Source organism: Xylaria bambusicola, assembly GCF_022495145.1.
Source record: "Xylaria bambusicola strain CBS 139988 unplaced genomic scaffold F5B22scaffold_30, whole genome shotgun sequence".
Taxonomy (NCBI): domain Eukaryota; kingdom Fungi; phylum Ascomycota; class Sordariomycetes; order Xylariales; family Xylariaceae; genus Xylaria; species Xylaria bambusicola.
Window position 1 is genome coordinate 157,398 of NW_025953583.1, and position 27,356 is coordinate 184,753.

A 27,356-nucleotide genomic window follows, 5' to 3' on the forward strand; every position below is an offset into this window, starting at 1 on the left:
CTGGGGACTTACCTAAGTAGGCATTTGGATGAATGGGAATCTCTACTTTGGCAGAAGTTTCTAAACACAACTTCGTATGACATACCCCTTCATTCATTTCTCCTCTTTTCACTTTGTATCTCTTTGGTTTTTTCAGTAGCTGTAGGCGAACTGCGTCTTCGGCCGTACGCGCGTGTAACGACACGAGTGAGTTTCAACTCTCACACACACATCGCACATGTGCCTAAGTAAGCGATGTGGAAGTGAGCGGGTATGACGATCAGAATCCTGGTTCTATCTGAAGTGCTCTAGGTTTCTTTTGTTCATTCATTTTTAGGAAGGTCAGACCCATACATATTTCATTTATATGCTTATCAACGGCCAGAGGCAGGTCAGCCTGCCTAAATTCCTGGCTACGTACCTACTTTCAGCAACACTGGATGTGTACGTCAAGGGAGGAATGTTACTCAAGTAGGTATCTACGTAAGGACCTATGTCGGCCACTTGCAGCCAACAATCAGGCCATCCCTTTGATTGTTGTTTCGGCACTGGGGTACGACGACGGCGTAGCCATCTAGATCTGCACAGTGATTCCTTCTGCCGATGATTGCTGTCTCTGCGTACAATATCCCCAATACAACGGTTCCCAATCGGCCGGTTCCCAATTTCCAACGCTACACTCTGCTAAGAAATTGTTGAAGGTAGCTGTTCCCTGTAAGGCGGCCAAACCTCTTCTGATTGGTTGCGAATCCTTGCTCATTGCTCCTGGCAGATTGTAGCCAGAACAACAGTCAAAGGGATAGTTTGGCCAACACGAATATCTCAAAATAGGTATCAACCAACAGCAAATCCATTTTAACATCGGCGGCATCCGCTAATCGACTTCAAAAACAATCCCAAGCCGGTGCTTCGATTTCTCTAAAACCAGCTTCCACTCATGCCGAGCTCAGACCTCTATCATCGCCTGTGTGCTGATCTTTCCATGTCGTCTCTCCAGCGTTTCTGGAAAAGGGATCGCCATGCCCAACACAACCCTCAGACTCAGTCTCCTCTGTTTACTCTACCAGCCGAGCTGCGGCTCCAAATCTTCGACCTAGTTCTTAACTGCTCGGTCATTTGGCTTTCACTATGTGAGGCTTGGGAAGGACCATACTTGGAACTTGACGAGGGAGGAAACGGCGTGATGCCGCTGAGAGCAACCACCATATATGCTTCCCGCCTGCTGAGCCTCCTCCTGTCCTGTTCTCGTGCGCACGACGAGGCACTTCCGCTACTATATAGTCATAACACCTTTGTTGTCAGCGACTCACGAACCTTACAATTTCTTGCCCGTGGTGTCGGTGCCCCTTACATCACTCGCCTCGAGGTCTTGTTGACCCAGGCTTTCCAATTACCACTAGGGCCATCGAGCTGCTCTCATACACCCTGGATTCGCTGGCCATGGAAGAAGCACCTCAAAATAAGAAAATGGGCTCGACGCTGGGAATCGGTCAAGAAGTTGGAGTCTCTTCAATACTTATTCATCGAACTCCAAGCCTCTAGTGTATTTTGGCAGGAAACCTTGCGTCCGTTTGAATCAGTGATCATAAAGCCACTAGAGGGTTTGCTCAAAGATGGAACAGTTGGCAAATTGCGTCTGTTTTGGGATCGACCTATAGGACACGAAATCGCCGCTGAAGAGGTCTTAGACGCGTGGGCCATCGAACGAGTTGTAGAAGAGAATTGTCCATTACGCAGGCGCTTGGCTGAGAGGCATTCGCGCCAATAGCTAGTAATCCATCCACTTGAAACGATCTAAACAACAACATAAAGTCTTCCAAAACGGTATTCAGCTAGCTAACCCCCGCAACAATGAGATAAATAAACAATTGCTTAAACCGACCAAGTTTGAGTCAGCCATTCCCCAACATCAAAACCGGCCTGCGGTTTTATGATGATACCTTGATTTCCAATGGGAACCGAAATGAAATTTCCGTTCTCGTCGATTGGGCTACCTTGTTTAGCCCAATAGAGTGCGCTAGCGAAGAGCGCCCATGAGTCTGCGTTATTCGCACCTTTGCCGTCGGCCGCTAACGCCTTGCAGTTCTTCCAGCCATAGCCCTTTCGACCGTCCACATCTAGAGAACCTGCAAGTTTTGTGTGCATCATCTCATGTAACATGCATTTGTCCCACAGACTCAACAAATCTATGGGGGTATAAAACTTGTTCGTTATGAGTTTGTCCAGTCCTTTCAGCGCTAGCCTCGCACGAAGAGACGTTATATCCTTAGATGTACCGTACTTTTTGCCTTTCGCGTACTCAAGAAACCAAGGGCAGATTTGAATGGAGTCCCAGTGTTTAGAGAACGTTTGCGTGTACATGAAGGCATTTGCGCAAGGATTGGATGCGCTGACTGCTCGTTTGGCTTTCGTGTCAAAGCGATGGAGAGGATCCTTGATTCTTCTTTTAAGTCGCGATTCATCGCAAAAGATGACCACTTCGTTGATTCCATCACCAAGTGATTCGATACCACCAGTTTTCTCTTGTTCGAATGAAAGGATCCCCGTCCTCTCATGCTTGTTGTTCTCTGGGCCTGGAGCAAAAAGCCCTAGATCTTGTATCAGTTACGAAGTTCATGGACATTGGGTCATATTTCTAACTTTCAACAGCTGCTTTTCCTTCGTTGCCGTGATAATTGAACAGCTGTTGAAATAGCTGATCGGCGTGGGGATCAATTGGGACTGTATTTACTGAAGCCAGAACTATTTCAGCCATACTAAAAGCTTGCTCAACCATGTCCTTGACGAATTGATAATCGGCTACGATGGGTTAGCTTGCATTTTTCTCATCAGAGGAAAACAGAATGTCTTTACCAGCACATGACTCTGGATCAATCATATAACTGTTGACAGTGCCTGCAACACATAGCGCAACACATAGTGCCACGAAATTCATGTGCAGACGCATCGTGAATCTATCGAGAAGTTAATAAACTCGCCAGATATGTAGATCTTTCGGAAATATCACTGACAGAAGACCAACAAAGGACACAAGTCTAATAAGCCCCAATCAAGTAAATTGGACTTAAACCTCTGCGAAAGTGAAGTGAACAAACTTATGAAGCCGGCTGCGAGTTCAATCTAGCTCGAAAGGCACGAAGGTTATATCATCTCAGTATAATAGGCGAAGACTCGCTTAGGTCATGTAATGTGTACCGGTACTTCATGTTTGCCAATGATCCAATATAGGGAGCGCCAACAATTACCGTAGGTCTGGTACAGGATTCGTATCCCTTCATCTCTGAAACCTGGTGTCTCTTGTTACATGCGTGCAAGCTGAACATGCAGTTCGCCTTTCGCTTCGGCCCTACGGAAGGCTATCACAGGCTGTTCATGGTCTTCGGTGATACGCCGGCAATATTGGAGAGTGAGGTTATACAGACTTCGCTTTACGAAACAAGCCAATAAGACTTAGGCGGTTAGGTCTGGCAGACCAGTTGTACATAGAGTCGAGTCAAGCCTCCAAGGCCAAGAAAGAATTGGTTGGTCGAGGACTCCTGCAGCCCTGGTCGATCATTGTTGGTATACCTCTCAGAGGGTGATCATGTTCGCGCTTCATTTATTATCTTACAACAACCTTTGTTGGCATATATAGCAGTACTACTAGGTATTTGAGTACCCGGTGCATCGGGTTTTACTCACAACCTTGCGTATTTTTAGAACTAGATCATACCATAGTTCCAGTGACATAGGGCCGAGAAACACATCACCGTCTTGTGTTGCTATCAAATCTTATCATAGCGCCTTATCATCGATTTCGAGCGGATAGCTTTGCTCGACAAGGTGTCACCATCACGCCTCTTTCTTATATTCAATCCATGATCTTGCTAGTTCTTATACTAATTATCGGCAGATTGGTAGACAGTCATGATCATACTGCGTTGCTATTACATGAGAGGGCGGACTTTCTTTGTGCCAGGGAATAGTAGCTAGTGTTTCTCATGATGATTGCTAGTTTGTACAATCATTGCATCAAGGAACAGTTTCATTTTCTATCAAAATTGACGACTATGAAGGCCTTCATGAATATCTCCTTGAAACACTTAATTTCAGCGGCAGCGTTTCTCTCACGCTATAGGTCTGCAGCCAACTAGCACCACCCTATCATGTCGTTTTCGATATAACTCGCTTTTCCCGAATAAAATCACCCGAATAGCCCGTCAGGCGATTGCTTAAAATAGGGTAGAAACAATTCACGACGCTTATAACACGCGCAGGATGCCCGGTTACTGTTTGGTTCAGTTGGCTGATCATTCCGGCCGCAGTACAATTCTCTAGCCAACAGGACAAGATTAATTTCTGTGATGAGTGGTATATCGTTGGATAGAGCTAACCACTCAGATTACTTAATCATCCTCTCCCTTCATCACCAATCGGTCATTGGCTTTGGGCCTATATGAAACACAATAGAACTAACAAACATTGTGGAACTGTTAGGACTAGGATCCGTATCTTGTAATCCTTCGCATATCAATACCAGGATAGGCATGACTACCCGTGTAGTTGTTTGCACATTTGTAGATAAGTCGTTTTCGTAGACAACGATCGTTGGTGTTACCAAGCAAGTCACGATGGAAATGTTCTGTCTAAAAAGCCCGAGACCAGTAATAGTGGTATATTATATATAACCCAAACGAAGCGGCGGTAATTACGACCTAAGTTCGACTGAAAGAGCTTCCTACTCTTAACGGTAGGCCTACGAATCTATACCCTCTTGAGCCCCTAGACTACACCTGATTATTCATACTCAAGAATTGGTGTTAGTGCGAGATGAAGGGAAAAAATATGATGTGGCTCGGTGCGACTCTGGTTTTCTCTGTCAGCGTGATAGCTGCCTCTGACAGCACATACATCACAACTGAACCAAGTCTACCCGAGCCTTCTGCCAATGGTATCATTGCCGCAATCACCCCAACATCTGCTGGTCAAATTGGTATAAACCCTGTTGCGGCAGAACTTGGTAACCCGAGTGACTATGTGCTCACAGACTTTGGTCCCAATAACCATGTGGTAACATGGGATGGGCAAGTATACCACGTAAGTATCCAAGCGAGGTGAACACTTCTGTTAATACTTACCAATTCTGCTGCCATAGTACATAGAAGGTCATACGGGTTACCTCTCTCTTGAGACGATAACTACTACAGTCGGGTCCAAGACATCGACCATGACCTCGTCGGTTAAGGTCGCTGTCCAAACCTTACCAGCGGGTGGTTCCGGGCTTACGTTTTCAGAAGACATCGGGGATGCTTTGCGGAAGTCTGCCGATGCTGCCAACGCGGTATGTGGAGCCAAAAAAAGAAGCCTAAGGAGGAGCTTTGACTGTAAGACTCCCTTGTCTCTACGTCTTTCTATATGAATCCTTTAGTTGACAGAAGGAAGCAACTTCGTGTTTAATTGATGCGGCTGTGGAGGCGAGTGACGTGGAGGGACCCCTTAAAGGCGCGGCTACAGACTCATGGTGGGAGTTACTAGAGATCGACATTGCGCAGCATGCGCCCGAGTATCTTGCTAGTGCCGTCGCCGTTTTGAAAAGTCAGGCACGGAAGAAGAAAACATTAGCCATCGTGAGCCTCTTTCTCACTGGTTGGGTTGCGAAGCATGGCCCGCTTGCGGGAGTTCGTGTACCGCCGGGAGGCGTCGGTAAACCCGATGAGGACAAGACAAAGTGTGATTCTAGCTTGCCTGCTGGCCAAGGTACGTCCATCGTGACTCTGAATCGAAACCCAATAGATTAGCCCGCTTATCCCGCATTATAGACTCTCCTCTTTGCCAGGATAAGGATTGCCAAGGAAAGGAAGACACTCAAAAGTGCACCACTGGACAAGGAAAGGGCTGCGCATGTCTTCTCCTCGGCGTGGACGAGCCGCTGCAGTTCTACGAGCGGACTTGGTGGGACCAGCAAGAGGCTATCATCTCATCAGTCGCCGCGAACCCTAACCTGCTTGGCAAGCCGACGCCGTCTTGCTCTCTCAACAGTGCTGGCACGGCTTTTGACGGCAAGCCAGCTAAAACGCCTGCAGCGTGGTGTGTATGTCGTGACAGCAACACCGAAAGGTTGTATGCCACTGTTGATAATCCATCTTCCCCGTGCGCTTACACAAGTCTCCCAACCAATACGATCTCTCCCACGCTTACTGCTGTGACTGGCGTAAGCGTGACTTCGTGCCGTATGGAGACGAATACACCATCTGCTTCAGTTAAAGAGTCCGTATGGTGCACGTGCAACGACAATGTGAGGTATGGAGTCACGACCCGGACGACATCCGGCTCGACTACGGTGGACTGTCTGACTCCAACACCGACGAGAACATCTACCACGCCAACGACACCATCCGCCACACCAACACCAACTTGCGACTACCCAAAGCCGAAAAAGCAAAAAAAGAAGTTCACAATTGAGCAGGAAGCATTTATCCCAGCAGCCGAGAGGTTCTGTAGCGACAACAATAAGGGGTACCTTCGAGATCTTAGCGGCGGTTCGTATGGCAATGTTCTATCCGAGTACTTCTCGACTGGTGCGAGCAAGGGTGGACAACTCTATCTCTATGCGTTCCTCGACAAAGGCTGTAAGGGCCCGACTTTCATCAACCAAGACGATTGCATGGCAGCATATCATAGCATCTTCGACCACTGTGACGTCGGGGCGGCGATGCGGCTGGGCGGTGCTGCCAGCATCAATTGTCAATGGTTCAATATCACTGCTGAGGACAAATGCGTTGGAACTGACGAGAGCATTTTGCACCCCAAGAAATGCCCCATTGGGTATCCGCTTGGCTATGAAGACTGGCCGATGGGGTTCATCCCGTCTTGATCTACTACGTAGAGTATATAGTATATCATTTCTGATCTTGTATATTTCACATATTACTGAACGTTATGAAGCACTTTTGTAAATGATTTCACAAACCTCATGTCGAAGATGGAATAAAATTCGGTACATATGAGCTCACCAACCGTGATGCTTGTACTGTCTTCAGTGGGGGATTATACTCACTCGTACGAGAAGAACCGGCTACAAAGTATTACCTATTCACTACAAACACACCCCGGAGTACCATTAGCAAAGAGTATCGGGTACGAGATGGGAGACATTCGAGAACTGTGCACAGCGCACCGTGTTTCGGGCACCGGTAGCCTGTCGAGCCCTGGTCTAGTCCTAGCGCTGCCATGCTTTGGATACGTTGGAATACTGCTTGGACATCTGGACAGGCAGACAAGGGGCCTTTAGTCCGAAGCCGCAACACAACATCAGCACACCTGCAGCATCAGACCAGGAGCCCACCCCGGCCGCCCGGTCGCTACCTAAACCGTTGGCGGGGGTGGACAGGGTGGACAGGGTGGATAACTTCATGGACCAGGTGGAAAGATGGAAAGGTGGGAAATGGTGGGCAGGAAGATCTCTGGCGTGACTCGGCGATAACGGCCAACTCTAACCCATCGAGCCACCAAGTAAGTACTTAGTATCCTGCGCGCCCGTTTTCTCCCGCCCGCGATTGCTGCTTGCTACTCACATGTTTGCTTCCATCTCCTCCTCCACCTCTTCATTTACAAAACACCGCTCAGTTGGAATAGAAACGCCCGGTCTGGGGGTTAGACTTGCTTCCAGCACACGCTGCTTGATTGAAGAAAGTCATTGAAAATCTGCTGTCTTCCCCCATTGCTGTCGCCCTAGAATCGAACTCGTACTATACCCACGAATACAACTACGACCGAAGCTACCTAGCTTGCGATAAATTATTCCCACCTTGGCCTCACCCACCTTTAGCCGACTGTCAAGATATATCTCGACTGAGTTTATTAACTCATTGTCTCCCTATCTGCCGTCGATTCAATCGAGCCTTTTTTTCTTTCTTTCTAACGGATTCTCGCCATCTTCCGATACCTTTCTCTACACCCTTTAATACCCCACGACCATGTTCGCAACTCGCGCTCTTCGCCAGGCAACTGCCCACGCCGCTGAGCGTACACCTATGATTCGCTTCATTGGCAAGCGAGAAATTCCTTGTATGCATTCTAATATTCTGTACTCTCTCGGCTTGCGATTTTTATTCTATTTTCATTTTTACATAATGCACCACCCTTCAGTCTCTCGCTTGTTGTTGGTCTCAGGATACTAATATGACTTCATAGCCAACATCGACCACTCGCCTCATCCACACCCGGCCTCCCCAACTGGCTCCTTGCCGGCCAACTTCGGCAACACTCACAAGACATTTTCCGCCTACCGCGACTCGGCCCAGCAACATGGACCTCTACGCAAGTCGCTCGGTTCAATTCCTGCCTCCAAGCTAGGGCCTATCGAGGCGCCCAAGGGCCAGTTCTTCGACCGCAGCGAGCTTCCCGAGCGCTTCCGAAGAGTGCCCTTGACCCTTGCCGAGATTGAAGCCATCGAGACTGGAGGAGCTACCCTCATTGGTTGAGTCTCTCTTGCATCTGCAAGAGAGACGAGCCGGTCATTGTATGAGGAAACGACGGCATATTGTGATTTGTACGATGAACGACGTTGTAATACCACGACATCGGGACAGGCGGCTTGAGAATGAGTGAACACGGATATTAAGGATTTTAAGCCCTATGTGAAATTGAACGACCTTTAGACGGTTGGAATCACTAAGACGAACCTGGAAGAAGGTTATAGGATGCTGGCGGGGCGCTAGCTCCATTCCCAAGATGTTTCGGCGGGCGCACATCGATGATTTGAGAGGTATACCCTCCCCTACAATACTCAATTCCTTCAGCATGAGCATGGTATGGGAAAAGCCTAAATTGTTTTCGGGGCAGGACAAAATGTCCTATAGTCCTTGGTTGGCATTGGCGAATGGGCGACCGCACAGCTAGACATTGTGCTGTTGCTGTTGATTTTTCACGAGTATATAAATGCGCATTGAACTTGTCAATCTTGACTGTCATCTGAATTGTTCCATTCTCAGTCTATCACTTACCACCCTCGCGCACCTGAGGTATTTGTAGTTAGAAGCAATTTAGTCAATGGATCTTACGACTCTTACATGCCCTAATAATTCTGGTCTTAGTATGAACTTCAAAGATTGAATCAATGCCCTATAAGCAAGATCTAAGCCAGGTTGAGAAGTTCCAAAATAGTAAATTTCGCTCTACTGTGATTCATGTGCCAGGTGATGCGGCTGGGCAAGGACAAGTGCAGACAATCGAAGTCCCGTGATTTCGCGACCGCCGAACTCCAATTCAATTAAAAAAACGGCAACCCCACGTCATATGTCTCTTAGCAACGCGTTCGTTCCTCCCTTTTCACATGCAAGCATATCGCAATTTCCACCGTTTTTCTTCCTCCAAATGCTCAAGCTTGTCAATTTTCAGAATTCTAGACAAAGCTCTTCCTCTGCATTCGAAACTGTGTATACGATTGATGTCCGATATGGCAGGCTCGCCACCGCCCAGCAAAGATGGCGGTGCGAGCAAGCGAAAGGCGACTGACAAGCCTATATCGCCGCCCCCTGTCAAGCGCAAGGGACAGAGCGCCATCTCTAAGGGTGCCGTAGCTAGCTTCTTCACTCCGACGTCACAAAAACCGAAGGATCGCACCGTCTGGATGGAGCGAGGCAAGGACTCGTCTCCTGCTACGCTGCTCGTGGGCCGCTTTGAGCCGGAGTCCGGGGAACCGCAGGATAGAAAGAAGCGGAGGAAGATTGCCGCGTTTGATCTCGACTCTACGCTTATCGTCACCTCGTCTGGAAAGAAATTCGGTAATGATCCTGCCGATTGGAAGTGGTGGGATCCGTCGGTTCCTACGCGATTGAGAAAGATGTATACGGAAGAAGAGTAAGGCAATCGATCTATTTCCTTGGCGGATATGGGATGGGTGTTCCGTCACAGCGAAGGCTACCAAGATAGCTTACTCCATCGATTCCACCTGTGTAGCGGAAATAATTGAGCGGCTAACGAAGATAAATACGCAGTTACCGCGTCGTTATAATCAGCAATCAAGCTGGCTTGACTCTCCACGTGGACCCAAATTCAAAGGGGCCCAAGAACGCTGGGAAAGCTAAGGTAGCCAACTTCAAACAGAAGTGTGCGGCGATATTAGCACAGCTCAACATACCAACATCCGTTTACGCTGCTACGGCGCGGGATGAATACCGTAAGCCCCGCATAGGGATGTGGAAAGAACTCTGCAATGACTACGATATCCCAGAGGACGAGGTCGACTTACAAAACAGCGTCTTCGTGGGCGATGCAGGTGGGCGTACAGCGCGTGTTCTTAGCGAGGGCGGCGCGACAGCCAAGGACTTCAGCTGTTCGGATCGCAATTTTGCGCATAATGTTGGTATCGCGTACAAGACACCGGAGGAATTCTTTTTAGACGAACCGCCACGCGAATTTGCGCGTGATTTTGACTTGGCGACATATCCCTATGAGCAAGAGGAAGAAGGAAAGGAGAAGGAAGTCTTGTTCGAGAAGACAAATAAGCGAGATATTGTGCTGTTCTGTGGTCCGCCAGGTGCCGGCAAAAGCACATTTTACTGGAAACATCTCAAACCCCTCGGCTACGAGCGCGTGAATCAGGATACTCTGAAGAGCCGAGCTAAGTGCTTCAAGGCTGCGGCTGGGTTCTTGGAGGATGGTTGTCCGATTGTCATAGGTGCGTATCAAATTGATTCACTATAGTTTGGATTACGTCCCACTTCATCATTCTGCTTCTCGTCTGTTCTGGGCCTGGCTAACTCTGGCCTGGGTAGATAACACGAATCCTGATCTGGAGGGGAGAAAGGAGTGGATTGAGCTCTCGCGGAAACATGACCTTCCCATCCGCTGCGTCTGGTTCAAGATCCCGAAGGCACTCTGCGAACACAACGATGCCGTGCGAGCGTTGAATAAATGCGTAAGTGAAATCTCCAACCCCCACCCCCCCCTTTCCCATCTATGACTTCCTCTCTTTCTTTAGCCAAATACAACATCGTATATCTCCTGGCATTGCCCAGAAACCTCGAACTTGCCTAACTATCTATTTTGTCGTAGTTGAATCCCGAAACACGCTCTGCGCTGCCCCCTCTCGCATTCAATGGATTCTTCTCGCGTTTGCGCGAGCCCACGGTGAAGGAGGGATTCCAGCACGTCTTGCCCATAGAGTTCAAGTTTCGCGGTACGGAGGAGGAGTACGCAATATGGGCCCAGTACTGGAGCTGATGTATATGTTTTCAGTGTTTGATGTGAAATAATAATGTGGTGGCATTGCTACCTCCCTCCCCTTGTTGTAAATCACAGCGAGCTTATATTTTGAAATATCCCCTCAGTGATATACACAACTTCGCTTGTAATTGAGCAGCGTGGAAGATATATATCATTACTTTATGAATCTTTGGAGACACTCGAGTTCTGCCCGGTTAAGCAATTGGGAAAGTACCTTGCCACAGAATAAAAAGCAACTGGGTAATAGCTACAGACTCATGTAGATAGAACACTAAGGATCAAGTCGCCCATGAGGACTGAGCATAATAGCCAACGAGATGATAGATTCAAAGTCATTAGACGACCAAAAATCCCACTAACAGTTAGCTACAATAGAATAGGGGGTATCTCAAAACTCCAACTCCTCGACCTCCATACCACACGTCGTACACGTCTTCACAGTAGCGCCGTCTTCATTCTCAATGACACGACCCCATTCATGAACATGTTTCCCGCCATCGGCCACAGCATCGCCGAACTTGGCCTTCTTCCCTCCACCCCTACTACTACTACTACTATTATCGAATCTCCCCTGTCCGCGCAGGTACGCGTCCGTGCGCGTGCGTTTCTTGAGATCGAGGAGCTTCTCTTTGAACTTGGCTTCCTTCCGCCTCTTCTTGTCGGCCTCGCGGCGCTCGAACTCGGCGTCGAGAGCCGAGGCCGAACCCCATTTCTTCGAGCCGAAGGCGTACTCCTCTACCTGGTATCGCAGGAAGAGCATCATGTCGTGCCAGTGCGACTTGTGCGGGTTCGGGCGCGAGAGGTGCGGGAGGAGATCGGAGTCGCGGAGTTCGGCTGGTGGACTTGTTAGATAGGGTGTTTTGCTTGGCGGGGTTGAGGATGAGAGATTGTGTCTGCGGGTAGATGTAGATGGAGAAAGGAGGATGAAGTAGGGTGTAGGGAATAAGGGGGAGGGGAAGGCGTGGAGGATGAATATAGGTAGACGCACGATCTGTCAGGAGATAATCCTCTCTGCACTCCGTCTTCGTCAAAAGACTGTATTTCTCCGGATACTTCTCCTTGCACGCATTGCACACAGCGCACCCGAAGACCTCCTCCCACACGAAGTCGATCTCGAGCGTGCCGCATTCCCGACACTTCTTCCTCTCCTTCTCGTCCGTCAGCGCGCTCAGCCCCGGCTCGAAAGGTCCGGCCTTCTGCCGCCGCAACTTTTTCAGGAGCTGTAGTCTCTCCCACTCCTGCATCGTCATGCCTTTCGGCCGCTGCTCTTCCTCGGGCCCTCCTTTGCCATCTGCTTTCCCTCCTGCTGCGCCGCTACCACCTGGTCCCGACATGGCTTTGTTCCAGGGGTCGTCCTCAGCGCTGAGGAAACCACCTTTTGTGTCTGTCATCTTCCCTAGGTCGTAGTCGACGAACTTGGTGAACTTCCGCGCCGGCCGGATGGCCCCGTCGTCCTTCGCTGCTGCTGCGCCATCTTTCGCCGGGGACGCGCCGTTAACGCGGCCATCGCGGCTTGTAGATGGGACTTCGCGCGCCTGCACTGTCGCGCTGGCTATGGCGTCGTAAGGTCGCTTGCGAGTGTTGGGGATGTGGATTTCGTCTGTGGCGATGAAGCCGGAGGGCGTGCGGTTTTGCGTAGGGACGCCGGCGGCCCGGGCGGCGGCTTCTTTCTGATCTCTTATCGCTTTGGCTTTTAACCTATTTTCTTCCTGGTGAAACCCTTGTGTGAGTAGGACAAGCCTTGCTTCGATTCGTCATTGGACGAGAGACTCACGATGCGACGGGTGACCTCTGGTGTAAGTGGAGATGTAACGGCTCCCGAGCCGGTTGCGGCGCGGGGAGGCGTCGAGGGACGCTCCATAGTCCCTGGATGTCGAAGGTTGATGCTACTCGTAAACTAATCAAAAAATCATTGCAAGGAAGAAAGCTAAGACTAGGTATCGCAGATGCACAATAGTGTTACAGGAAGAAGAGGCGTGAGTTAGAGCATGATACAGTAGAATTAGGCAGACTAGCTGGTTAAAGAACCGGTGACGTCGGAGGTCTTAGCAACACTTTGCGCCACTTCATGTTTTTACCTATGGTGCTTGTAAACGTGAATTATAAGGAAATGCCCCCCTTTCATATACTTTTTCTCTTTACAACATTATCATCAAGCAGCGGTCTAATACTGTTGTTTTATCAAGTTTTCACGATCAAGGTTTGTCCAGGTGCTTGGTGTCATCTGCATCCCACGTATAGTTAAAGATGATGAATGCTAAATGGCGTAAAGGCCAAATGTAGTATTATTATCTAATTATCCGCGCTCATGATCAAGACCTATCGCAATGATGTTGTATGTAGGCCCGTAATACAATATTCGATTTGATCCTAAACCACAATTGAATCTACTCGTCCTTGACACCTCCGCGACCGGCACGCTCGGCAGCCTCAACAGCCTTCTTATCGCTCTGTGCAGCACCGCTCTGTAGGCCACTCATCAATCCGGCAGCGGCCTTGAAGGGACGCTTGAGATCGCCACTAGCGGGCTTGCCGAACAAGTGGATCTGGACGAGGTTGGCCTCGAACGCGCTCTTAAGAGGAATGATAGACTGGATCAGAAGGGGGTTCGTGTATTTCATGTAGAGGTGCATGAAGCACATCATGCCGATGCCCATGAGCTGTGATCGGAAGGAAGCCTTGGCTTGCTGCGTATCGTACGCATGGACTGTCGTGGTCACGAGCTTGCCCTCTTCGGAGGATCCCATGGGTGCAGGCTCAACATATTTGAGGGTTGTCAGATCTACAGAAAAGCAATTAGCATGCACATCGCGTAGCAATATTCGGCGCATATGCGCCCGGTATACTGCGCAGTTCGTACCCTTCTTCTTATTGATCTGTAACAGGACGTAGCCGTAGATGGCGGCAATGATCAGGTTGCTGCCAATGTACAGGGCTCGGACGCCGTTAAGAACCGTCGGATCGTCGAAGGGAATCTTCTTCGATACCTGCATCATTCCGAAGATGATGACCAGGTTAATTCTATCGGGCACATCGAGTCGTTAGCAGAGCGAATAAAGAGAGATGAAGGGTAATCGTCGGATTGGGCCTCACGACTTACATTTGGGGACTGAGGCCGGCCATTTTTGCGATTTGTGATTTCAGCACGAGGACACTTGCGATGAGAAGAAAAGAATGGCGAAAAGAGTCAAAAGGCCACCTGAAGAAGTAAAAAGAGAACAAAGGTCTGCTAGGGGAAGCGAGCCTTGAGGCGCAAATATGTCTGCTCCGCTGTGGGTGGGAGGGAAGTAAATGGAGAACGATGGAAAAGGATCGGAAACTTTTCAATTGGCAGCTTTGAACATGCTGAGGCCCAGGTTAAACTGTGAGGAACCCCTGAAAGCAGGTCCCTAGGGCAGTACTAGGGCCCCTAATGGGGTGGACTTTACAAGTAGTTGGGGCGCTCAAGCTACGCTAAAGGTCACTAATCATGCTAGATAGCTGCTGTATCAGATAAGTGGCGAAAAGGACACTTGTTCTACGGTAGATGTCTTCTATGCATTATTTCTGCTCCAGGTCTCAGCCTCTTTGTCGCCCACGCATCCCGGAGTCGATGCCTAACGGACACGCCGTTGTTGCCAACATCAATGAAGATGGCTAGTTCATTAATTAAGTTGGTAGGTAGGTAAGCAGACAGCTACGATCCATACCAGGTGTCTAGACGAGTTTGTGGCGCTCTATGCTTGTGCTCACCACTCCCGTCACTGCCTGGGGATATACATCTACGTATGAGCATCATAATCCAACCTCTCTTGGGAGACAAGGAGAAGTATCCTCAAATGTTTTCCCTTCTACCTGCATTATAACAGCTGGGTTTGATACGTTTCGTGATGAGACCAAATTCATGATTGCTTCAGCCTACAAACCACTTAGGCAAACAGCGCGACATGTCTTGCATGCCTACCTTTCTAAGCATGACCACTGCTGCTTCTTTTCAAGCTGGTCTCATACAAGAATGTAGTCATCAATACCGGTCGTGAGATTTTTGCAACGCTGGTAAGATTTAAACCTGCAATTTCCCAGTTATGGAATTGTTCTGTGTTCGTTCCAAACCTCGCTACTTTCGAGGGTGCCAAAGCAGGAAAGAAGACCGCAAGGGTGAGAAGAAATCATCCATCATTTACGTTGAAGCTCGACTGAGAGCTGCGATAAGGAATCCGACAGAGACACGTCACAACCTCACTGTGATGGTTCACCCAAATGTCAGCACAGAGTCCTTGGCATCCAGCCAGGAGCAACATAGTCGCTATAGCTCTTGTCGCTCACATCTCCTCGGTCCACTAGTTCACAACTCGAGCTGCAACCATGATTCTGACTCCGAACGGGGTAGACCGGGAAGACCAGCGCACGACAACTCACCGCAGTTACCCCAGGTCAGCCAAGTCTACGTCCACCCATATTCCACTCATCACTATCGATTCCCTGTGGTTGATCACAGTACAACCTGCCACGGTCATCGCTTAACTCCTTGTCCGGTCTACTACACGGCGCTCGTCCCCGAAGTTGCAGCCATACAAGATGTTGTAGCTGCGTTAGTCGACCATCCGGGCCAAGTAGGTATGGTTAGACTGCTGGGAACTGATGAATTAGTTCACCTCAGTACATTTCACTGCATCAGAATTCTTCACGAGGTTTCATTGCAGCTCGAGGTCTGGGATAGTGTTGATCTGGTGAATAGGGTGTGAAGAATATTGATTAGAGAAACGACAGCTGGGGGAGACGGGACATCGTCACTTCAGGTGCCTACCATTACATTACGCCTGTTGCAGATCCGAGTGAGACGAGGTGGCCGTTCACATCGTTCAGCATGTTGAACAATATTGGCACAGAATACCAGGCTCACATCAGAAACACATAGAGCAATTAGCCCACAGCGGCCGAACAACAAAATGAACTTCATTTTTGCTCAATCTACACCCTTTCAAATCTACCGAGAAAAAGTAGTGAAGTTTACCTAGGTACGTAATACTCTAGGTAACATCATCATCTATACTACGACGAATCATAGGTGGCTGGGACTTCCCAAGCTTGAGGCGCTCATGTAGTTCAGCGTCCTTTTTGCAACATGCCTTTTCATACACACTTCTAGGGATTACGAGCGTACCATCGCCCCCGAGGCTCTGGACCCAATTAGACTCGTCCTCCGCTACTTTTGCTATAGGCTTTCCGCTACTAGAGATTATAGCTAAATCCCACGGAGCCGGCTCGTTGTAGCACGATGTTGCGCCACAGTTCCGAAGCTTCCACTCCAACCACGAGGCCTCGGCACAACTTCTCTGGGGCTGTTTAGTCAATATGTCTTTCTGTCGGAGCATGTATACCACAGATTCTTGCACATCCCTCGATACCATACCCCAGCCTCGTAACAGCTCCGTTGCACTTTGCAACCACGAGGTCCAGTCTTCTATCTCATCAGGCCCATTCAGAATGAACTGCTTCCGTAGCCAGGGCAGCATTTCCTTCGTTTTCGCGTAGAATCCTTGCAAACTCTCCAGGCGCCCCTGTAGCATGACGAGAGGCATCGAGGGGTATGGTCCGATGATATGCCCTACCCGTGACAATTTTGGTAGATCTTTAATGAACAACAGTTCCAGCCTCCTTGCTTCGCGTACGTGGCTTAGTTTAGAATCCCAGTATTTGAAGAGATTGGTATGTATTTGGGTAAGCTCTTCCGTTATACCGCGGGCAATAAGGACGACTGCCTCCCGGAACTCCTTGTCGGGAAATACGTTTGTTGAATTGTCATGTGTACCGTTTACGATAACGGGTTCTTCGTTATGCGCCGAGGAGTTGGTAGGTTGTGCCTTGAACAACCTCAAGCTGTCAAGTTTCTGCATCAGGGTGTCCCAATTGACTCCAAACGACTTCGAGCTGGCCCTATATAGAGGTTCTCCGTCGATGTAGACGCGCATCAGCACGTTTTCTCCCACCATATTGTATAAGATGCGTTCGCGGGCCTCCAAGAACTTTCGAAATTCCAAATCGCTGAGTCGTATGCGTATCTTTCGCTCTTCGATATGGTTCTTCATTTCCTCGTATTTCTTCGGATCACCAAATTTCTCGGGCGGTACTTCGAGAAAAGCCTTGTCAAGTGTGTCCGTGATGTCGTGCACGTTGTAGTACCAGGTGTCGTACTCGTGCATCGTCGACACAATGGGGTCAAAGTTATCCCAGAAGTCAAACATCCTCATTCTATCGCTCCTGTTCGACGACAGTAGATGTCCGTCGGGCGGCGGTTCCTCTACGGGTTGCCTGTGGAGGTCATTGCTTACGATTAGAAGACCAAATGCCACAATAATGGAACAGAGAATCAATGGCTCCTGAAAGCAAGCAACCAGTCGCGACCGCGGCTTGTTACGGCGCTGCCTCCTGGATTCGCGTCTTCGGTTCTCCGGATTGTCTTCTCTAAAGTATGTTGCCATTGTAGACAATGGAAATCTATCAATGTCCTGAGATACGACGAGGCAGTTCGTCGTCGCTAGACTTGTGAGTTAAATCGAGCACGGCTGGCGAACTCATAGCTAACTAGGGGTGTACTAATGGATGTACACTACGATAACATTTCGCTATGAAAGTTTCGGGAGTTGTATCTATTCCCGAATAATAGGTATCGTTTTGAAATTACCATTTGGTTGTTTGCGGAAGTTGAGAGCCCCCTTTGTTTTGCCTCTTTGTGGGCACTAACACCCTTCACAGACAACCTCTTGGTATCTCATCATCCACATCGGACATATGTTTTCATTAAGAAGAATTAACACAATAGTATTAATGCATGGCATTTGTCTTCATGGTCCTATCTCTGAAAAGGAATTATGATCAAGTCCCATACGGTGATACAGAATGGCAATATCCGATAGTAACATATAATTAGCATCAAGTTATGAGAGTTAGCTGAACAAAACCAGGTAAATAGACCGTTCCGAAACTATTCCGCTACGCTAGATGCGTAGATTCTACTCAACTTGATAGCAGCGCATTTGATCCTATTATGAACGTAATATTTTGAGAGTGTCATGTAATTTACAATCTATATATCGTGATCCAATTTCCATCAAGCTTATCTTCCCTTCATTATCATATCCGACGAATACCATAAAAAGTCCCACAAATACTTGTAGATGCAAATCAATCAAAGACATCAGTAGCATACCGGACATTCCTCAGTCCCTCCCACCACTGCGCCACCCTCTCCTCGGAAATCTCCTCGCCCTTCGCCTTCTGTCCCTCCAGCACCATCTTGATGACAGCATTCTTGATGCCGTCACCGATAGCGCGCGAACCACACGTGTACAATCTCGCATTCGCATCCCATAGGGGAACAATCTCGTCCTCGTGGGCCGCGATCAAGTCCTGCACATACTTGGCGCCGTTGGATTTGTCAGTGGCGCGGCTGTACGCGCGCTTGACGGTTACGGCACCGGCCTTCTCCCACGCCTCTAGCTCCTCGGCGTACAGGTCGTCGCGCCCTGGAGCCCGGCATCCGATCAGTAGCATCGCGGGCGCGAGCTTGCGGCCCGCGGCAATCATCTCGGCGCGCTCCTGGATGAAGCCGCGGAAGGGGCTGATGCCGGTGCCCGCGCCGATGCAGATCACGGGGGTGTTCTCGGGGTCCTGCGGGAGGTGGAATGCGGCGTGCGACTTGCGCACGGTGACGTGCAGCTTATCGCCTGCTTCGAGCGAGTCCAGGTACGACGAGGCGACGCCTACGTGGGTGCCGTGGCCGGATTTCGAAGGCGCCTCGAGCACCGCGAACGTCAGCGTGACGTGGTTCGGGTTCCAGAGTGGAGAGGAGGATATGGAACTGCGGAGTGTTAGTCGAATACGCCTTATTGTTCATCTCGGAGTTGACTTACTATTGTCGTACGCGCATGGGCGGAAGCATCGCGAGGAATAATCCGAGGGGCAGCTCGATGGCAGGGAACTCCTCCAAGAGATCGAGGACCGAGACGCGCTTGTCTTGCACCTCTGAGTACTTCTCATTGGCGTATTTCTTTAGGGCATCCTTGTCTTCGTCTTTCTGCGCTGCTTCTGCGAGGGCGAGAATGTTCTACACTAATGTTAGCAATTGCTTCTCCTCAAATGTGATAGTACTTACCCTCTTCGTTGCTGGCTGAGCCAACTCGACATATGCACTAAAGATGCTGTGTGCCGGCATGGATGTATTTGTGGGTAGTTGCGTGCTTGCAGCGCCGCCAATTGTGATGTGGGCATCCCATGGTAGCTGGAATCGTCTCATAGCGCGCTGAACGACGACTTTGGGGTTGATCGGGAGAACAGCAAGATAATCACCTGATCGGTATGTCTGTCCGCTAGGGAGAGCGATCTCGATGTGCTTCTTGACGGGCTCACCGTCTGCCGTTAATTTCCGCGTTTCAACTACGAGCGCTTCCATAACGTCTTGACGAAGGGCCGATGTTCGTGGGCTTGTGATCTCTACGTTTAGACACGTAGACTGCGTAGCCTCATCATGGGACTCGCCGGCGCCATACTTTTGATGAAGTGCTGGCCAAAGGATGTTGTCTTCCCACGTCTCGAAGTCTGTGAACGTATCGCCTGACCCAGTATCTGTCAGGCCCATCTCTGCAATGCGGGTAGCACCATTCTCTTCAAGCTTGGTGTCAACGAGTTTCGGGACGCGGTGGAATGTCTGGACCCAGTCATGATGACCTACACCGAAGACAGCGTAATCTACTCCTTTTAGCAAACTACTGTCTTTGGAGCCTGCTAGCCAAGATGTAAAGAGAGCGGCATTGTCGGGGGGCTCTCCCTCGTACGATGCCGTGATAATGACGACCGGCTGGTTTTTGGGAATTGCGCCGTTGGCTGAGTCTAAGCAGTCAACCTTGTCTACGGTAAAGCCGTGACGAGAGGCGTCGTTGGCTACTCGTTGAGCCAATGACTCGCAAGTACCGCTATTGCTGCCGTATAGAACGGTCATGCGCTGCCCCATGACTGACGAAGCTGATGAGCCCTCGGCTTGCAGCTTCGAGGATTCTTGCGAGGGGCCACTACCAGCTAGACGATGTTCTAACTGGGTTGGTGACATGCCATCGCGCAAGATGGCGCGCATGAGGAAATTATCAGGCTTGATAGTCAGGGTTTGCTTGATGGTTAGGTTGTAATTAGGGTCGTGCAAAACGAAGTTGAAGTTCTGGAATAGCATGGCCATAGCTAGGATCGCTTCTTGCATGGCAAATGGGCGACCAATACAAGCACGAGCTCCATTTCCGAATGGCTTCCATGCGTTCTTCGGAAGTTTGCTAAACGGTTCGTCTAACATCCGCTCCGGCTTGAACTCGTTGGCGTCATCACCCCAAACGGCTGGGTCGAGATGAGCCTTGGCCAGGAAGAGCGTGCACGGCTCGCCCTTAGACACAGGATACCTCCCGGCCAGTAGCTGATCTTCATTGGAAACTACACCGAATATGGGGATGGGTGAATCAAGTCTTAGTGTTTCGCGCAGAACCTAAATGCTTAGCCGGTGATCTTTTCTCGGTTGACAGTTTTGGGTACATACTGCTGTTATATAATGCAGCTTAGGCAGATGTTCGACGGTGATGGGACCTTTTCCAATAACCTCATCGACTTCCTTCTGCACCTTTTGATACGCCTCCGGGTTTTTCACTAAGCGGTAGAAAGCGAAAGACAGGGTACCTGATGTGGTTTCATGACCAGCGACCAGGAAGGTAATAAGATTGTCGATGATGCTCGAGTCGCTCACTACAATTGCTGGAGTCAGTGACTACTCTTCTACATAGAATGGGAGCTGGTTCCAGGAGTTATGTGTACTCCTAAGATATCCTTGCGGCTTCTTACGGCCTTCACAAGTGTCTAAGAGAATGACTGCAGGGGTAACGTACTATGCTTTCCGGTCTTCGGGTCAACGCCATTGAGCATAGCATTTAATAAATCCTTGCGGTTATTGGGGTTCTTTTTTCTTGATTCGAGGACTTCCTGGGCTGTATCTCTCAGGACAGAAATGTCTGAAAAGTACTTGGCATCATCGGCTCGGTAAAAGAAAGAGGGCAACACCCTACTGGGTCGTTTCCCGGCCTCAACTAGAAAGCCAACCATCGCCTCGATCATAGGATGCATCTCTTTGGCGTAGAAGCTGTTGAAGCGAAATCCCATAGAACACAGAGCAAGCGTGTCAAGAGCTAAACGGGTGAAATCCTCGGATGCTGGTATAGGGGTGTTTGAGCCATATCGGGCAAACTTCAACGCCATTTGGGATGCAACATCGTGCATTTCATCGAACATGCCACGAATCGACAACGGGCCGAACCTATGAGATGTCAGTATATTGGCCAGTTTCTAGTCGTACAGCAACAGTTCCTCAGAATATCGAGGTAGGAAGAAAATTGCGAGATACAAGAGACGTACTAGGCTCTGGTCAGTATACACATCAAGGAAACCAGAAACCAGTTAGAGCTGGAACGACTTACCGCTGGCATCAATACTCTGTGAGCAATACCCCAAGCCTCCTCTCCTGGTTTCGCCTATATGGGCCGTTAGCCTCTGGACGATCATGACTGTGAATCCGAAGAAACTCACAGTGAAAAGCCCATCGTGTACTCCGTGTCGGATTTCCTAGACATCAAATGAGCCCCAAGCAATGTTAGTCTATCATCAAGACGACGAACCTCAAGCACTCCGTTCGGTATCTTAGTGAACCGTTTCTCGTCGCACAGCTCATTGATGAGTCGATGACTGTTGGCAAAGACTATGGTCCTCCCACCAGGAAGGTATATACGGTACGTTTCGCCTATTGTACGAATTTAGAGATTGTTTCATGCCAATGGTGCTCCATCCTTTGTTCACTAGGCCATCTCTACTTACCATATTTGTCGCCAAATTCAACAAAAGAGCGCAGTGAATTCACAGGGTCAATCTGCGTAGCGTTGCCAACTAGGGGCAAGGCCGGTGGCGAGGGTATGGGTGTTATGGTCGACATCTCCTTGACACTCGATGCTTGGGGTTGAGTGAATCAATGTATTGAGCTTGAGAAAAGATAAGGGCGAAAGCTACTGATCATATATGAAATTCTTAACCAGCATCGAAGGCGAGCTTCGCTTGGCGCATAAACCTTACTTTGACTCGACGCCTCACCCGACCGTCCGTCTCAGCTCGGCTCACACTGCCATGTGGGTCATGATCTTCATGTACCGTAAGTAATGGGCGAGATGGGTAACGTATCGGAGCAACAGTTGATCCCGTTAGTGGCACCGGTGGGTGTTTGTCGTCGGCCTCGCGTATCATAAGCGGCGGAAGCTAATTGCCTTCTAGATTAGTAACGCTATAGTGCACACGGTGAGAATAGGATAGCTAGAATCATGTTGGATGAACCGAGGATTGATCCACTCAGCTGCCGCACGATATCTAGCAATGGCATTATACCAAGCTCTATGAATTGCCATGTGCCTAGGCACCCCTATTATCCCATAATTTCTTCATAGGACTGCTTGAGAAGCCGAGGCAGAGGTCCTCTTGTCCCACGCCTGCCCTTCCAACGGTTGCCGACCATTATTACCACATACCTATGTCAAAGACAGAAACTAAAACCAATCGAGGGATGGCCCACTCGGCGCCGCCGACCGTTTGACAGTTGGTGACGTACCCTATTCTAGTGTAGTGTAGGCTCCCATGTTGCTGGATCTTATCTGCCATCTTTTCCGAACCAACGACCCTTGAAATTATTCAAGGCGAATGATGAACCACATACTATGTAATACCATCTTTATCCATACACCGCCATCATAAAGCAATTCTTGCTTAGGGCTAATTGGTGTACCCAGTTACTGTGATTCCTCGCGCTTGACGGGGACTATCAAGCGTCCGTTTCCACCAGCATGAGAAGTCTCCGCAGAAGCTCCGTCGGTCCAATTCAAGACCCCTTGGCCATCAGCACACAAGTCACACATGAAGAAGCATATGGTCAACTCCAATCTGCTCCAACCCTGTTCCAACCAAGTTTAGCGATCGACCAACATTCAAGGTATCATGATGGCAATTGTAGAATAGGTACTGAAATATGCATCCTTGCCTAGATAGAATCTAGACCAAATGTTTGATATATTGAAGCGTTATCATTGGTGCTTACTCATTCCATGAAGATTGGTGCGGAATTGGGATACCTATGAAAGACCCGGCATGGTGAGTATGCAAATCGTGTGATCCCTGTGGATGCTACCAAGTTGCATTGCTAGCGTGCTTCTGCCAGAATTTCTGGGTTACATCTTAATGCGTAGTACCTTTGGCAGTGAAAAAAATATCGATACCTCCCTAAGGGTGATGCACGTAACCTCTTTTCACATCCGAAAGCTCGTGTTCTCTCTACCAATGAACTGCAGCACTACGTACACCTCGATGGCAAGATGAACTGTTATCCCAAAAGCAACCCTACGATTTGTGCCCGAAGCCTAGGGGCCGTTAAACGAAACGAATTACGTGCTCGAAACTGCATAAGTAGGTACTTTATGCTTAGAGACTTGAGACAACATAGCTCAAGCAACTTGACAAGAATGAGGTCTCACGTGATGATCATTGCCGCGTTACCGCGGTGTATCTGCCAACTAAATACGGTGTCGAATACTGATTGAAGAGCTTCAACGTGCGCAATGATTGTACCGGTAGGCAGCTTTCCGCCGGCGACGGCGCAATCGGACTCCGTAACCCGCTCAGGTCGGGAAACGGGAAACGCGAGACGGGAAAGGGGTTTGTTCAACGACCATGGTCGCCAAGATCGTTAAAACAACTATGTTGCGAACAGCGCAGGCTATATTATCTTGACATTGAAAATTCATCAGAAGAGAACGACTGCTCCTACTATAAGCCTACATGTGGGGTACCTCGGATGACAGTTCGGCCAATCAAGATTGCTGTGATAGTTAAGTATGACCAAGCTATTTTAAAAGTCTCGCTCTCGGTTTCGTTTCTGTCCGTGTATCAATCAACCCATGTCTATTTGAGCACCCTTTCGAAATAAAGCTGCCCCCCAGGCGTCAACTTTAAGGAGATAACCCAGAATTCTCCAGGCGGCTCACGGATAGTTTCTTAGCCGAATAAATATAGATGGTCCGTCCGCTTCGGAATCCGCGGGTTCACATGTAAGTGAAATTTCGGAAGCTTGGCTTTCCGCACCTGTGAGAACTGCAACCGGGGGCCTACCATATGATAGCTGATACCAGACGAAGACTCCGAAGTCACTATATCAGGGCTATATACAGAGTGCCTCTTTGTCTGTAGCCCTAGGATCGTAACAGCACCCATAGTGAGTATATTGCTCACGAGATCCTTACTCCACGCCGGATGAATCTTGTCCGACTCGCATAAAAGATATCCGTGTGCGGCACCTTTGTAAACACGCAGACAACGTCAAAGAATCTGACATGAGACGCGCGTGACAACATTTTGCGACGTACGCAACGAGACCCCCTAATACCTCATAAGGGATAAGACATACAGGTCGTATTAAAGCAAGGCTATCCAGCCGTCGCTTATCTGAGACATATTGATGTGTCTCAGAGACGACCAAGCCCTAGTCCAATTGTATACAAAGCTAAGCTCCACCACGGATTCATTGCGAATAGCTTCAATCAAAGCCTTGACCTCAATCTGCCACGATCTTAAGTATAAATGACTCTTGTTGTTGCGCGAATTATACATGTAATCATCGTAATAACCGCTAATATACTATTTACAAAGCGCCCTCTTTGTCACATAAGGGATATCTTATGCTACGATACAAGGGGGTAGACAAAATTTGTGACAAGTAACCTACTTCGAAACAATCGTGATGAAGGTATCACAAACGCCAACTCTGGGTATAATAAAAGTCATAAGACTAAAATCCGATATTGTAGGGAACCAGCATGAGGGCTAGTGTAGTAGTCTAGGTTGCTTACCTCTGAGTGAGGGCAACTGCGCTGCTTATAAACAAGATAATAGGAAAAGAGTGATGATGTTGGCATCCGCTCTTACACAAGCGTGCTTAATTGCATAGAAAGATGGCATTCCATGCTTGATTTGATCTGCTGTATTCTAAATATCTCAATTTTACCCGTGCGTCATAGAGTTGGACAGCAAGACACGTTGGTACTGCTTTATATTAGGTTCAGATATAGGAGACAGATTATCGATACTCATAGCATTCGTTTTACTCTATGCCATAAACACGATCTCACAAAGAGCCCTCAATCGCAGCCCAGAAGGCCTCGGGATCTTCACACATAGGCAAATGGCCGGCCTGAGGCACAATAGCCAGCTCCGCACCCTGCTGTCCCAGCTGTCCCCTGAAGCCATCCATAGCCTTGACCAAAGCGCCCTTCGCATCGCCCTCGCCGACCACGAATAACCCAGGGACAGCGCAATCTTTCATCTGCGCCTTCATGTCGTAGTCCCAGAGCGCCTGGCACCCGTACCGGAAGCCTTCGATATCGTTCTCGGCAACCATGTCCTGGATCCACGCCACCGTGTCCTGCTTCTGCATCGTGGCGGGGTGGAACCAACGCTCCACTGTCTGCCCGGCGAGCTTCTTGATGCCCGCGGAGCCGTCCTCGAGGGGCGTCTCGGCGATGCTGATGCGCTCCTTCCAGGCGGTCGTGTTGGCGGGGCTGGAGGCGGCGTTGAAGTCGCAGGCGATGAATTTACCTAGCTTCTCGGGGTATTTGAGGGCGAATTTTAGGGTCGTGGCGCCGCCCATGGAGACGCCGATGAGAGTGTCTAGCTTGGGTATCCGGAGTGCGGCTAATAGGGCGCTGATGTCGTCGGCTAGGATGTCTAACGTCGACGGCTGTGGCGGAGACGGTATTGAGTGTCGTCCGCGGAAGTCGTACCGCAGAATGCGGTATTGTGGCCGCTTGGCCTTGAAAATCTCGATGAATCGATCCCACATGCGCAGAGACGTGAGCAGCGAGTTGCAGAATGCGACTGTTGGTGCCTTCGGATCGGGGCTTCCTTCTAATCTGTAGGGAATGGTGAGGCCATCGGGAGTCTGGATGAATGACTCGATCACGGGTGAAGGGTCATTCGTAGTGAAAGTCCGACCGTCTGGTGATTTGAAGGTAGATTTGGATGGTGGGAGTTTGGATAGGTTTTGCAGGTCACGGGATCCTGCGCCAAAGACATAGAAGAGAGAGTACTCTCTCCGCGAGATCCTGGTGGCATACTTTGCGTAGACCTCCTTAGTTCGGGGCGTCTGTATGGCTGCCTCATACTCCGGGCCTCCGAGTCCATTGTCTTTTGTATATTCGTGCAGGCCTATGAACTTGGTCGGCTCTCCTTTCTCTAAACTCGAGATCCTGAAGACCCGCGATCGCAGCCAGCCGGGTACTTTGGAGAGCATCTCCATATGGTCTTCTTTGTACCAGCTTATGATCCGTTCTTCCGCATTGTCCACGTCGTGAGGCTTCAGCTGAACGGCCACTAAATGGATGCCCTCTGCTTCCTCGTCGGTCAACTGCTCAATGGGTATGAATAACGGTGATTGCTTGGTATGAACTAGATCCCAGAAGTATCGCGTCACGTCGACTTGGCCAATGGTCTCAGCCTCGCGCGCAGACCTATTAGCTCGAAGAGTAGTGTATGCCTCGGTCTCTAAGAGGGGCATAGACGTGACGTCGTAAGTCGCTAGAAAGGTTGGCTCCTCGCCGTCCTTGGCCTGGTATCTAAGACCGTTGGTGAAGATTTGCGGAAGTTTCAGTCGGGTTGGGCCGTGCTCATTGTTATACCATTCATGAAATTGCTCAAGCGGTAGCCCCGGCTTTGGTTGCATGGTCACGTAGAGATTTCCCGGCGTCGCCATGGTTCTTGTCGCAGCTGCTTCACGCTTCACCTTGGGAAAATGAAATACTACTACTGAACCAGTACGATGGAATCAAGCGAAGATTTACTTCTAAATTTGGATTTTCAATGTTTCTTGGTGTGAAAGACGCAAAAGATCCCTCAGGTTAGAAGACCAAGGCACATGTGATGGCAGCGCGGGGTTCTACGATAGGTGTGGTTTGTTCTTACCCGCAAACGACAAGAGCGGGTAAATGCTTTCCCCTCATGACGAACAGCAGTCGGGTTTCCTCGACTTGTATAAATGATGCTTAGTTGCAGACCCAGTCATACTGCTTTTCTAGCTTGAT

The 27,356-nt window shown here is 49.3% G+C and overlaps 11 protein-coding genes across 11 annotated transcripts; 5 read left to right on the forward strand and 6 right to left on the reverse strand.

Moving 5' to 3' along the window:
• The first annotated feature begins 346 nt into the window (after window positions 1-346).
• F5B22DRAFT_273620 (uncharacterized protein) lies at window positions 347-1,799 on the forward strand. Its single transcript, XM_047970233.1, has one exon. The coding sequence runs from the start codon at window positions 917-919 to the stop codon at window positions 1,745-1,747; it is 831 nt and encodes a 276-aa protein (XP_047829416.1). The 5' UTR covers window positions 347-916; the 3' UTR covers window positions 1,748-1,799.
• Window positions 1,800-3,101, reverse strand: F5B22DRAFT_273509 (uncharacterized protein). The gene is made up of 4 exons (XM_047970232.1): window positions 2,991-3,101; window positions 2,833-2,933; window positions 2,620-2,778; window positions 1,800-2,567 (listed from the first exon to the last, which is right to left on the reverse strand). The coding sequence occupies exons 2-4, from the start codon at window positions 2,924-2,926 to the stop codon at window positions 1,852-1,854; spliced, it is 969 nt and encodes a 322-aa protein (XP_047829417.1). The 5' UTR covers window positions 2,927-2,933; window positions 2,991-3,101; the 3' UTR covers window positions 1,800-1,851.
• Window positions 3,102-4,546: 1,445 nt separating this feature from the next.
• F5B22DRAFT_612373 (uncharacterized protein) lies at window positions 4,547-7,054 on the forward strand. Its single transcript, XM_047975341.1, has 4 exons — window positions 4,547-5,055; window positions 5,114-5,342; window positions 5,401-5,715; window positions 5,778-7,054. The coding sequence occupies exons 1-4, from the start codon at window positions 4,789-4,791 to the stop codon at window positions 6,830-6,832; spliced, it is 1,866 nt and encodes a 621-aa protein (XP_047829418.1). The 5' UTR covers window positions 4,547-4,788; the 3' UTR covers window positions 6,833-7,054.
• A 175-nt stretch (window positions 7,055-7,229) lies between these two features.
• On the forward strand, window positions 7,230-9,099 carry F5B22DRAFT_612376 (uncharacterized protein). Its single transcript, XM_047975342.1, has 3 exons — window positions 7,230-7,470; window positions 7,594-8,025; window positions 8,152-9,099. The coding sequence occupies exons 2-3, from the start codon at window positions 7,935-7,937 to the stop codon at window positions 8,439-8,441; spliced, it is 381 nt and encodes a 126-aa protein (XP_047829419.1). The 5' UTR covers window positions 7,230-7,470; window positions 7,594-7,934; the 3' UTR covers window positions 8,442-9,099.
• Window positions 9,100-9,186: 87 nt separating this feature from the next.
• Window positions 9,187-11,464, forward strand: F5B22DRAFT_273674 (DNA kinase/phosphatase Pnk1). The gene is made up of 4 exons (XM_047970234.1): window positions 9,187-9,819; window positions 9,957-10,639; window positions 10,737-10,879; window positions 11,017-11,464. The coding sequence occupies exons 1-4, from the start codon at window positions 9,293-9,295 to the stop codon at window positions 11,182-11,184; spliced, it is 1,521 nt and encodes a 506-aa protein (XP_047829420.1). The 5' UTR covers window positions 9,187-9,292; the 3' UTR covers window positions 11,185-11,464.
• F5B22DRAFT_273678 (XPA protein C-terminus-domain-containing protein) lies at window positions 11,247-13,234 on the reverse strand. The gene is made up of 3 exons (XM_047970235.1): window positions 12,962-13,234; window positions 12,176-12,896; window positions 11,247-12,021 (listed from the first exon to the last, which is right to left on the reverse strand). The coding sequence occupies exons 1-3, from the start codon at window positions 13,046-13,048 to the stop codon at window positions 11,576-11,578; spliced, it is 1,254 nt and encodes a 417-aa protein (XP_047829421.1). The 5' UTR covers window positions 13,049-13,234; the 3' UTR covers window positions 11,247-11,575.
• A 204-nt stretch (window positions 13,235-13,438) lies between these two features.
• F5B22DRAFT_612385 (inorganic phosphate transporter) lies at window positions 13,439-14,586 on the reverse strand. The gene is made up of 3 exons (XM_047975343.1): window positions 14,288-14,586; window positions 14,048-14,208; window positions 13,439-13,969 (listed from the first exon to the last, which is right to left on the reverse strand). Exons 1-3 carry the CDS (start codon window positions 14,308-14,310, stop codon window positions 13,575-13,577), a joined length of 579 nt encoding a protein of 192 aa, XP_047829422.1. The 5' UTR covers window positions 14,311-14,586; the 3' UTR covers window positions 13,439-13,574.
• A 467-nt stretch (window positions 14,587-15,053) lies between these two features.
• F5B22DRAFT_273709 (uncharacterized protein) lies at window positions 15,054-16,053 on the forward strand. Its single transcript, XM_047970236.1, has one exon. It carries the CDS (start codon window positions 15,252-15,254, stop codon window positions 15,909-15,911), a length of 660 nt encoding a protein of 219 aa, XP_047829423.1. The 5' UTR covers window positions 15,054-15,251; the 3' UTR covers window positions 15,912-16,053.
• F5B22DRAFT_657290 (uncharacterized protein) lies at window positions 15,837-17,659 on the reverse strand. Its single transcript, XM_047980032.1, has one exon. The coding sequence runs from the start codon at window positions 17,646-17,648 to the stop codon at window positions 16,197-16,199; it is 1,452 nt and encodes a 483-aa protein (XP_047829424.1). The 5' UTR covers window positions 17,649-17,659; the 3' UTR covers window positions 15,837-16,196.
• A 692-nt stretch (window positions 17,660-18,351) lies between these two features.
• F5B22DRAFT_637286 (bifunctional P-450:NADPH-P450 reductase) lies at window positions 18,352-22,180 on the reverse strand (the record flags this gene model as incomplete). The annotated part of the gene is made up of 9 exons (XM_047977417.1): window positions 18,352-19,027; window positions 19,080-19,273; window positions 19,322-20,692; window positions 20,744-20,946; window positions 21,087-21,511; window positions 21,649-21,725; window positions 21,781-21,816; window positions 21,870-21,991; window positions 22,066-22,180. 9 exons carry the CDS (start codon window positions 22,178-22,180, stop codon window positions 18,352-18,354), a joined length of 3,219 nt encoding a protein of 1,072 aa, XP_047829425.1.
• A 2,728-nt stretch (window positions 22,181-24,908) lies between these two features.
• Window positions 24,909-27,197, reverse strand: F5B22DRAFT_273777 (Alpha/Beta hydrolase protein). The gene has a single exon (XM_047970237.1). The coding sequence runs from the start codon at window positions 27,026-27,028 to the stop codon at window positions 25,406-25,408; it is 1,623 nt and encodes a 540-aa protein (XP_047829426.1). The 5' UTR covers window positions 27,029-27,197; the 3' UTR covers window positions 24,909-25,405.
• Window positions 27,198-27,356: the final 159 nt, after the last annotated feature.